The 11040-nt window shown below is 56.6% G+C and overlaps 2 protein-coding genes across 5 annotated transcripts in view; one reads left to right on the top strand and one right to left on the bottom strand.

Moving 5' to 3' along the window:
- The window catches only part of SH2D3A (SH2 domain containing 3A), a 10302-nt gene extending 7740 nt beyond the window's left edge, over window positions 1-2562 (top strand). For both annotated transcript variants that reach the window (XM_040629469.1, XM_040629470.1), the window contains 4 exons: window positions 75-249; window positions 345-456; window positions 805-990; window positions 1861-2562. In XM_040629469.1, coding sequence (XP_040485403.1) covers window positions 75-249; window positions 345-456; window positions 805-990; window positions 1861-2021 — 634 coding nt within the window. In that variant the 3' untranslated portion in view covers window positions 2022-2562. The remainder of the gene's footprint in view (window positions 1-74; window positions 250-344; window positions 457-804; window positions 991-1860) is intronic.
- Window positions 2563-2750: 188 nt separating this feature from the next.
- Window positions 2751-11040, bottom strand: part of TRIP10 (thyroid hormone receptor interactor 10) — a 10493-nt gene continuing 2203 nt past the window's right edge. Inside the window, exons 4-15 of one of the 3 annotated variants that reach the window (XM_040629471.1) lie at window positions 9017-9164; window positions 8876-8938; window positions 8553-8657; window positions 8338-8466; window positions 7615-7761; window positions 7334-7528; window positions 6133-6300; window positions 5762-5871; window positions 3840-3972; window positions 3471-3616; window positions 3271-3392; window positions 2751-3157 (exon numbers count right to left, since the gene is read on the bottom strand). In XM_040629471.1, coding sequence (XP_040485405.1) covers window positions 3009-3157; window positions 3271-3392; window positions 3471-3616; window positions 3840-3972; window positions 5762-5871; window positions 6133-6300; window positions 7334-7528; window positions 7615-7761; window positions 8338-8466; window positions 8553-8657; window positions 8876-8938; window positions 9017-9164 — 1615 coding nt within the window. In that variant the 3' untranslated portion in view covers window positions 2751-3008. Of the gene's footprint in view, window positions 3187-3270; window positions 3393-3470; window positions 3617-3839; window positions 3973-5761; window positions 5872-6132; window positions 6301-7333; window positions 7529-7614; window positions 7762-8337; window positions 8467-8552; window positions 8658-8875; window positions 8939-9016; window positions 9165-11040 lie in introns of all 3 variants that reach the window. The other 2 variants (XM_040629473.1, XM_040629472.1) reach the window with 2 other exon arrangements.

Genomic DNA, 11040 nt, shown 5'->3' on the forward strand with positions numbered 1-11040 from the left:
CCCCCCCCCACGCCCCTCACCTCCGAGTTACAAACCTCCCACTGCCCCCAGACCCTTGCTCTTGGCCTCCACAGACACGAGGCGCTGGCGCTGGCGGGAGCGCTGGCCGTGCTGGGCTGCGCGGGGCCGCTGGAGGAGCGCGCAGCCACATTGAGGGGCCTGGTGGAGCTGGCACTGGCGCTGCGGCCGGGGGCGGCAGGGGACCTGCCTGGACTGGCCGCGGTCATGGGCGCCCTGCTCATGCCCCAGGTACGTGGGGAGCAGAAATGAGGAGGAAGCCTGAGTGCAGGTGATGGGCAAGGGGGAAGAGGGAAGAGGAAGCACGTTCAGGGCTCCTCCCCCAGGTGTCCCGGCTGGAACGCACGTGGCGCCAGCTCCGAAGGAGCCACACAGAGGCTGCGCTAGCCTTCGAGCAGGAGCTGAAGCCGCTGATGCGGGCACTGGATGAGGGCGCGGGTGAGTGGCATCACTGGGCGCTCCACACCAACTCTAACCAGATCCTAATCCAGCCCCAGGCCCGGCATGTCCGTCCGTTCACCATAGGCTCCACCCTCTTCGCTCTAGGCCCCGCCCTTCGCGTCCGGCTCTGTCCCGGGACCCAAACCCTTGGCCCCGCCCCTGTTTCTGTGCTAGGCTCCGCCCCCGCCCTGGGCCTCGCCCCTGACCCAGTCCAGCTCTGTGCTAGGCTGCAACCAGCGTTTCTGGGCTTCTACTCCTAGGGTCCGCCTCGACCCGGTCTCCAGCCTTCTTCACACTAGACCCCCCTTCTGCCCCAAGCCTAGCTGAGAGCCCTTCCCCGCACAGGACCCTGCGAGCCGGGCGAGGTGGCGCTGCCGCACGTGGTGCCCGCGGTGCGCCTGCTGGAGGGTGAGGAACTCCCGGGGCCGCTGGACGAGAGCTGCGAGCGTCTGCTGCGCACCCTGCACCGGGCGCGTCAGATGGCCCGAGACGCGCCCAAGTTCCGTGAGGCGGCGACCCGGCGCCTACGAGGTGAGTGCTCGCTCTGCTTCCGGCTGCCAGACGGTCCCGACTTCCCGAGCACCCCGCGTGTTCTAACCGGGTACCCAAAAACCCACCAGGCCAGGGACCGGAGCCTCCCGCCACGCCTCCCAGAGTCCCACCCAAAGTGGGACGGCCCGGCCCCCGGGGAGTTCTCACCCCAAGTCCGAGTCGGAGCCAACAGTGTTGACAGGAATAGTGCTCTCCTCCCCCAAAAGGGTTGGCCCCCGGCCCCAGAGCCACGTCCACAGAGTCGCACTCCCCGCCCCCATCCCCCCAACCCCCGCTCCCACCTGAACCGGCCCTGCTCCCAGAGGATCTCGATCCCTCCAACAATGCCTAGCTCTCTCCAAAATGAGTCAGTCCTTCACCTGGTAGAACAGCGCCCCCGTTGCGTTCAGAGCCAAACCTTCCTCCCCTCCTGGGACAGCCCAGCCTCCAGAATCCCCGACCTGATTTATTCCGCTTTCGCTGGTGACCTAAGCACTCCTCTCTCTCCAACATGGCTCATCCTCCCCCAAAATGTGTCGCACTGGGCGGCCCAGACTCCAAATCTTGCCCCCCAAGTGACTCCATCCCCAGGCACAGCCCCTAAGGGGTTCCCCCAGCATCACGCACTGGAACAAACTGCCCCCATGCACCCTGGCACAGCATGCTTCCACCGAGCTCCTTAGCCACCCCACCCCCAGTCCTGCGGAGACCCAGAGAGCCCCCTCCGGGTCTCTCAGGGATGCAGAGCTTCTGGGCAGAGTCCCTCCACAGTCCCTGCTGGGACAAAGTTCTGCGCGGAGAAGGCAGGTGCAGGGTGGGGCGAGGCAGGAGCCTGGGCCCCGCCCCCAACCCGCCTGGCCCCGCCCCCAGGATTCCGGCCAAACCCGCAGCTGAGGGAGGCCCTGACCACAGGCTTCGTGCAGAGGCTCCTCTGGGGAAGCCGAGGTGTGGGGGCACCACAAGCCGCACGTCTTGAGAAGTTCCAGCGCGTCCTCAGTGTCCTTTCGCAGCACCTGGAGCCTGATGTTTGAAAGCACAGACCCCCTTCTTCACACTGGGACACCCAGGCTTTGGGAAACCCTGGCGGACACCAAGAAGCTGCCCCAAGCTGTTCACATAGCCAAACGCAGTGGGAACCCCGATTCTGCCTCACAGATTGGGCAGGGGAGATTTGCAAAAACCCATACTGCTCCCTAAAAATATACATGAATCCTAGGGTGAGGAACAGCCTCCTCCCCCACACTAGAAAATCCCCATGTCTGGAGGCCCTATCCCACCTTCCACTCCCACCCGCATATCTTACAAATGGAGACCATGAGGCTTTTAATGGTAAAAGAATTTGCAGGTCTCTTACCCAGAAGCCAGAGGTCGGATGCTTTTTAAGAGCTGTGTGACTTCTAGCAAATGACTCAACCTCTCTGTGCCTGCCTTCAACGTAAAAGCGAGGCTGTGTACTTTCTAAGGGTTATCATGAGGGATTAAAGCTCAGTGTTCAAATATCATGGATGGAGAATGCCTGGTACACAGTAGGTGCTCAACACTACCTTTTCTCAGTAAAGCCGTAGTAAACACAGAAAGGATGTTTGGCGCTTTTCTTCCTATACTGAAGTCACAGACAAGCACCCAACTCCAGGGAACTTTTGTCCAAGGTGTGCCCAAGTTAATCTCCCCTTCTTCATTCCCTCTGTGGCCAGGAAGGAGGGTTGCATTTGCATAGCCGGCCCCGGTATATACATCTTCTAATAAGGCAGAGACTCCAAAAGCTTTATAGAATTTTTTATATAAAACAAAATGGCCCTAGCCCAGCGTCAGGAAGAAAAGACTTGAAACACGAGTATGTACATCAATGGTGGAAGGCACAGCGGGTCCGTTTGGGATGAGGAGGGGGATGGGGGGCAGCAGGTTACACAGGTCTCAGCTGAAGCCACGGGGGCAGAAATAAAGTGCGTAGGTCCTGGGGCCCCCCGTGGCCCAGAAGCAGCAGCCAACAGCCCCCTTCTTCCAGCCTGCGGCAGGGTTCAGTTGAGCGTGACACGGAGGTAGGAGGTGGGCACATAGCCCTCACCTCCCTGTTTCCGCCTGACCCGGGTCCAGCCGTCGCCTTTGTCCTCCTCCATGAGACTGAGGTCTTCACCCTCGGCCATGGAGATGGTGCCTTCGCTGGACCCTGTCGTGGGAGGGGCAGTGGGCTCAGATCTGCTTCAGGTGAGGGTAAACACAACCTAGCCAGAAAGACCGCCCATCCCCTAAGCAGCTGATGGGGACACAAGCTGTCCTCACCTTCGAAGTGGTAGATGGCCACACAGTGACCTATGGGGGACACCAGCTCCTCCTCAAAGTCCTCATCGAACTCCGTGTAGATGGGGGCATCCTGACCCTCCTCGGAGAGGGGCTCTTCAGAGCTGGTTGGGGAGAGCAAAGCAGGTCAGGACAGGCCTCCCAGGTCATGCGGACAGACCCACTCTGGCCTCCACACTCACCTCTCCTTGTTATCCTGTGACCCACTGTTGTTGCTGCTGCTGCTGTCTGGTGGGGCACTGGCTGGGGGATCCGGAGGCCGGGTGTGGCGGCCCAGGCTGTCCCCTCTGTTGCTCAGGACCCGGCTCTCGGCTTCTGCCAGCCAAGCCTGAGAGGAGGGAGTCACACAGTCAATTCCAGGGCAGGGCTCCGGGGTCAGCCCGTTCTGGGCCTGGAAGTTTCCTGAGATCACCCATGCACACCCAAGGCTGTGATGAGAAACAGCTGGAGCACCACCCCGACCCAACACCTCCCTGTCCCCGCCCCCCCCCCCCAGGAAGTGACTCAGCTAGGCCCGCTGGCCCCCACCCCTCCCCAGGGTCTTCCCTGACCTCATACTTCTGCACTTCCAATTTCAGCCGTTCAATGTTGTTCAGGGTTTCCGTGATCCGGGGCTCCAAGCTGGCAGGGTCCCCCATCTGGGGTGTCTTCTCATACACATCCTTCATTTTCTTCAGGGCTTCTCTAGGATGACACAGACATACAGATCAGAAAGAACAGTCCCATAGGACTTAACAAGCAAAAAAAAAAAAAAAAAAAAATGCTTGGCTTCAAGGAGCCAACAGCAAGATAAAACAGTGGTTAAATTTCAAAATGCTAGTGCTTCACTGCCTGGGTTCAAATACCGGTCTGGGCATTTCCTCTGTGAGTCTGGGTGAAGTTATTGGACCTCTGTCTCAGTATGCAAATCTGGGAAATGGGGATAATGATGCACACATCTCATGTGAGTGGCTGCAAAGATGAGAATGGTGCCTTTATATATTCAGATGCATACTGACTATCTGCTACATACCAGGCGCTGTTCCCGCCATCAGAAATACAGCCCTAAACAAGACAAGCAGGACTCTGCCCCGGCTCACAGTCTCAGGAGAACTTGGGGATGCCAGTGAATCTATGTAAAGGATCTGAAATAGTGTACGGCATACAGTGAACACTCTATAAATGCTCGGTATTATCATCATTAGTCCCAGTCCCTATTTCCTCCAAGACTATACATATAGGCAGTCAATAGTCACAAGCATCGACCTTGGAGTATGTCAAACCTGGGTTCAACTTCTTTCCAGTCCTAACACCACATCCACGCCACAGATAGGAAACAAGCAGAGAGGTCGAAAAGCTGGAATTCAAGGCCAGCCTGTCCTGACGCCAAAGCATGCTCCCTTCACCCTTATCGTGAAGACTCAGGGGGCACCTGGGTAGCTCAGTCGGTTAGGCGTCTGCCTTCTGCTCAGGTCGTGATCCCGGGGTCCTGGGATCGAGCCCCATGTCGGCCTCCCCCCTCAGCAGGGGGTCTGCTTCTCCCTTTCCCTCTGCCCCTCTGGACCGTCTGTGCTCTCTCTCTCTCAGACAAATAAATCTTTAAAATAAATAAATAAATAAAAATAAAGACTCAGGAACTACAAGGTTCCCAATGGAACTTTACACCAATAAAAGCTGCGTACGATAAAAGTTTTGTACAAGAGGTTTTATGCAAATGGCAAAACAGAATTTGGCTGCCTGTCCACAAAAGGGAAACGTCATTCCTATCTCTGAAGAGGACTGGGAAGAGGATCTTGTTGCTTGGAAGAAGTGAGTACAGATTTTCTTTTTTTAATCTGGCAGATTCTTTTATTGTTAGTATTTTAAGTGTTTGAGTTATTAAACAGATAACCATGTTCTGTGCATTATTTTTTTATAGCCAATTATTGTAGTAAATGAGATTAATAGATGTTTTTATATTGAACCATCTTTGCGTTACTGGGATAACACCCAATTGATGGTGACTTGGATTTAAGAAAAAACTATGTTCTTATTATGGTAAAATACACATAATGCAAAAATTCCCACTTGAACCATATCTAGGTGTACGGTTCCATGGCATTAAGTATATCCACACTGTTGTGCGACTATCCCCATCACATGAAACATTATTTTTAAAATACATCATTGGATTTGTCTGGCTAGAATTCTGCATCTAAGATCCTAAGTGAAGTAAAAGGAGCCAGCCCAGAATTTGAGTATCTTGAATTCTCGCTAACTGATATGGGAAGTGATTCCACCAGCCTCCTACATAAGCTGGCAGCTTTCACTCTTTCTCTGTTTGCTGCAATGACTTGTGTCAGAGGGGGAAGTGGCTGTTTCCATATAAGTGTGGTAGGAATCACCTATAAAACCACCGGGGCCTGAGGCTTGTTGGGGAGAGCTCAGAGTACCATTTCAGTATAGCTCATCTATTCTTTTATTTTATTCCCTGCCTGCCTGCCCCCAATCTTACCTCTGGTCGACCTCCTTCTGTAGTTCACGATTCCGTTCTTCCAGCTGCTGCTGAAGTCGTTTTCTCTGCTGCTCTGGGGGCAAGTGGCTGAAATCCTCGGTCACCACGGTCTGCAAGGTGGGAAGAAGACTGAGTTTGGGACCAGGGATTCTCGGCTTCCAGGCTCTAAGACACTGCTAAGACATACCAAGTCCACCTTCCTCCCCACCCAAGATTCTTGAGGGGCAAGGCCATGCACAGAGCAAAGCAGGTCCGGGTCTGGCAACTGGAGGAGGGGGCCCAGCCAGCGGCAGGAAGCGAGCCCAGGGTCCCGCCACCCAGCCGCTGGGCGGGCTGGGGCCGCCCCCTCCTCCCCCGGAGGCCTCACTTACCCCACGGCTGCCTCGAAGGCTGCGGAAGGATGCTAGCCGCGGTTTGACCGACTTACTGATCTCACTCAGTATGGCCAAGGGGTCGAGGCCGGAGCGGGGGGATGGGGGTCCGTTAGGCAATGCCGAGGGCAGGGGACCCCCCATGGGGGAGAGGAGTGGAGGGCGTGGCTACCGGCGGGGGCAGGGGAGGGGGTGGGTCAGGAGGGGTGGGAGGATGTAGAGAACGAGGATGGATGGACGGACGGATGTAATAAAGAAAAAAGAAAAAACAAAATGGAGAAAAGAAAAGAAAAAAAACGGTAAGAAAACCACAACTCAAGATGCACAATCACACACAGAAAACGCATGCAAAGAGCAACACAAAAATCTGGGAGGTGGTGGGGAGGGCATTAGACTGTGAGCCGGAAGGCCAGACCCCTTCCTACCCCCCCCCCCCCGTTTGTGACCCCTCCCTTGAATTCTATATCCAGTACCTAGCATGGGGCCTGGGGGGGGGTGGCAGGCAGGGAGGCCCAGGGTTCTGTCCACCTAGCTTTCTGGGCTCACAGTCTAGAAGGTACAGGGAAATGCATTCAGGGACTCAAGGTCTCAGACAGGTATTGGCCACAGAGGTCAGAGGCAAGCTGAGAGGAAGGCAGAAGGCACGTAGTATCAGAAGGGTTACAGGTGGGGTTGAAGCTGGGGGGGTCTTGTGTACAAACTGAAGAGACGTATCAAATTATATGTCAAGAGAGATCAAAAGTATGTAACAGGGGTCATGAGATATAAACTTGAGGGGGGGTCTAAGGTATAAAACAGGGGTGTCCAGGTATGTGCTTGACATTACAAGTCAAAAATCCCAAGAAAAAACAGCCTGAGGGTCGGGGGCCCAAGGACCCATTGGCAGGATAGAGACAGACTCCAGGGGAGTCTTACGGTGAGTATGTCAAGCCCTCATCCAGCCCTGAATCCCAGAAGCAGGTCTTCTCCCAGCATCCCGAGAAGCAGCAGACAGACGCCACAGGCCCCCTCCCTGCAGCCCCGTCAGCCTTGGGGGACTCCCAGGCCAATAGCTGGGCCGCCTCCCTTCCCTCCAGCCCGGGCCAGCAGCCAAGAGGAAAATTCCTGCCTGGGACTCAGCGTCCCGGCGGCTGGGGCTGAGTCAGTGGGGGCCCCCCCTGTCCCCACTCACACTCCCCCTCCCAAGGGCCCCGGCCCCCACCTTGTTCTTCTTGCCGAAGGGCCAGCGCTTGGCACGGCTACGGCCCGAGCCGCGGAGCTCAGGCCGTCCATCGGAGGGGGTGCCCAGGCTGCTGTCTGAGGGAGCACGGTTCATGGGCTGGCTGAAGTCTTCGAATTCCACGTCACCAGGGCGGGCAAAGCCTGACTTGTGCAGCTCGATTAGGACCTGGGAGTCCTGCAAGGGGGGGCAGGGAGCAGTTAGGGTCTGGGGTCCTCCTACTGCCCACCTGTCAGCCAATTCACCCAGGACCCCACACGCACATTCTTGGCGTCTACGGCATCTGCAGCCACCTTCATGCCCTCCAGACACTTGGCAATGATAGGCACCACCTGCAGCTCGGCCTCCGACAGGAGCCCATACCCGGCCCCCAGGTGGGTGGCCCTCCGTTCATCCATGTCCTGCAGCTTCTGCAGAGACAAAGACAGGGGCGCAAATGGGACCAGGAGCAGTGATTCAGTCCGCAAAATGATGGGGCTCCACACTGGCCCCAGCCCCGAGCCCGGTCTGGTGGGGAAAACACAAAATCGAACAGAGACTTCCAGCCCAGGGTGGCCAGAGGAGAGACACGGGACAGGAGAGGTTTGAGAGGGGAGTTTGAGGAAGCTCCCGCCTTGCCTAGGGAGTCAGGAAAGGCTTCTCAAAGGAGGTGACAGTGAAGCCAGGACTTTGAACAGAGAGCAGACCCAGCATAAATACTGCCTATCCCAGGACGGAGTGGAGTGAAGAGGCTGAAGCAGAAGAAGGGAAATTCGAGGCCTTTCAGAGGGGTTGTTAGAGCTGGGGCTTAGAAGAATGAATAGGAGTTTTTTGAAGCAAAGACACCCCTGGCAGAAAAAAACAGTTTGAGTAAAGACAGAGCTCACTGTCGTTTCTAATTCCCTTTCGATTTAGAGATCGGGACATTGCCGCTAAGGTTAATGTGTAAGAGTCAGTTAACTTTGTGGGTCTTTCAGGAGGGCGGGCTGGGGGCTTGGAACACTCACATCAAATATCTGGGGCATCTGGGAAAAATAGAAATGGGACTGGTCTCGGTTGAAGCGCTGTAGTTGGGCTGCGTACTCATTTTTGCTTTCTTCTGCCATGTGACTCCGAAGGTGGGCTTGTTGCTTGGCCTGAGGAATATCGAGGCAGGGGTCGCTGCCCGGTTCTGGCTCCATCCCCGTCAGACCTCCAAGCCCGTCCCAGACCCCACAGGTACCTTCTCCACGTCCGCCTTGGTGGCATTGATATCCTGATCGAGTCGCTCAGCGGTCTGGGCTGCCTTTTCGGCTTCCCGGCAGTCCCGCTCAAACTTACGCTTACTCTATCGGGGACAGAACCAGAAGGAGGGTAGTGGGTGAGAAAGTAAGTTTTCAGGGACTGGGGGGACATCACCCCACAAATGGGGGGGGGAACAGGCATGCTGGAAACCCATGGGAGAGAGGGGCTCCAGGCCAGACAACACGGGTAGCTCCACGGATCAGCAACCCTCAGCCTGCTCCTCGGGGCCAGAGCCACCCTTCTCCATGCCCACAAACTCACATTCTCCAGCTGTTTGAAGCCACTTTCCAGCTGCTGCTGAGCCCGACGGCCTTCCTGGAAGTGCTGTGCAAACAGAAATGGTTAGGCTCACCTGGGTTGAGGTGGTGGTCCTCAGAAGACCCAGAAGAGGGGACCACTCACCATCTTTCTCTCCTGTTTCATCTCCTGCGAGTACTTGGCCAGCTCGAGACACACATGGACGCTGAGGTTCTCGGCCACCAGCTCCCGCTGGCCCGCAAAGTCATTCACCTCCTGGAGAATCTGCACGAAGGACTGCTGCTGGCTGAACCTGGGGCAAGATGGGCAGGGGTAGCGAGCCAAGGTCAGATACTAGGAGCCAGATGCCCCAGAACCCACCTCTGTATGGGAAAGGGAAAACCCCGTACGGGAAAGGGAAAACCCCAACACATTCCTCCTGGAAGCAACCATAAATTCTGGTCCATATCCCTTACCCCAAACCCTTCAGTGGGATGCATTTCGGAACTCAGAGTTTTTCAGGTTTAGAAAGGGGAGAGAATGCTTGTACCATCTTTTATGCATCACCCCAGTGGGTTCAGGGGCAACATCCTGTAATCAAACACCATGAATGTTTTTGCAGCGAGGGGTATTAATATTCACATAAAGTGGGATAAAAACCAAGGATGGGATGAACATTAAGTCAGGTCGGGTCAAAGGTTGCTGCCAAACAAGCTACCAAAACAATCTTTTGATTTCTAGAGCTTTTTGGATTCTGGAACTGGGGACGTGGAATGAAGCGAAATGCTCCCATGACACTTACTACGGGCTAGACAATGCTTCACCGCACTATCTCAGTTATGCTTCGCACGAGCCCTACAAGGCCATCACCATCATCCCGTTTCACAGGTGAGGAAAACAGGCATAAAACATAACTCAACTTCCCAGAGTCACTTGTTTGGTAACTGCTTGAGCCTCACTCACTTAATAGGAGAGGCAAATGGAAAACTCAAGTCAATTGCCCAGAGTCATGGGGCTGGAAGAGTGGATTTGGGATTCCAGCACAGGTGATCGGGATCATGCATCCATGCTCATCTCTCTAGGTGGGAACTGAAGCAAGAGGTGAGGGGCTTGCTTGGGTAGCCTAGCTGAGGGAGAGGAAGTGAGACCGACACCCCGGGGGCCCCCCAAATCTAGCCTGGCAATCCCTCTCCATCCTTACTTGGATTCTGGGTCATCTTTGGCAGGTCTCTTGGGCAGGTATTTTTTCACCAGGCTCCTAACGGAGAGACGCAGAAAGACTGAGCCCCCGGCCGGCCAACGCTTCCCGAAGCCCCAGGTGGTCCACCCGAGGGTCTCACCTCAGCTGTTTTGCGTAAGCCTGCTCCACCTCGGTCCGCTCTTTCACGAACTTCACATATCTGTCCAACAGGTCCAGCCCCCACTGCGTGTGCCGCTCGAGCACCTCAAACTGATCCTGGAAGCGGGTGGAGGATTCGGGATCACGACATCGGGACCCCACGGCCGAAGGACCAGGCGCGGGAGAAGCCTCAAGGCTCTGAGCTAGAAGGTGTGGCTTCCCGGCCCCGCCCCGGCGCGGTGCGGGGGGAGGCAGGAAACCGGCGGGAACCCCCTCCCCTTCCCGGGAAGGGCCAAGGAACAGGGGCGGGGCCCCAGCCGGACTACAGGGTCCCGGTCTCCAGACCGCCAAGAGGGGTGTGGAATGGGTCAGAGCCACTCCCCCCTGCCCCGGCTCCCCTAATCCCCCCTCCCAAGATTCCGGAAAATCCGGCCGGCCCGGCGTGAGTCAGGACCAGAGGGGCAGGGTTCGCCGCAGTTTGGGGGGCCCCAGAATGTCCAGGGGACAGGCACCATGTTCCCCGGGTCGCCATGCTTCCCGGGGTCCCCCCCATATGTGACTCAGTTTCCCCCACTGACTCCACTGCGCCTCCGAAAGAAATTCCAGAGTTGTGGGGGAAGGAATCTAGTTACCACGCTGCACCCAGAACCCCAGGGATGCCACCGCCCCCATAAAAAGGAGGGATCAGAGGTCCCGACTAGGACAAGGGGAAATTTCTGGGGCTTCCACAGCAGAGGTAAGAGGCTGCCTAGGGGCGGCCCCTCCCAGTGCCTGGGGCGGGATGGGGGAGGGGGCTCTGAGGCTCGGCCTCAGAGCCCCCTCCCCCCCAGAGCTTCCCAAGCCCCTAGGT

The sequence above is a fragment of the Ursus maritimus genome, unplaced genomic scaffold (genome assembly GCF_017311325.1).
Source record: "Ursus maritimus isolate PB19 unplaced genomic scaffold, ASM1731132v1 scaffold_14, whole genome shotgun sequence".
Classification (NCBI taxonomy): Eukaryota; Metazoa; Chordata; class Mammalia; order Carnivora; family Ursidae; genus Ursus; species Ursus maritimus.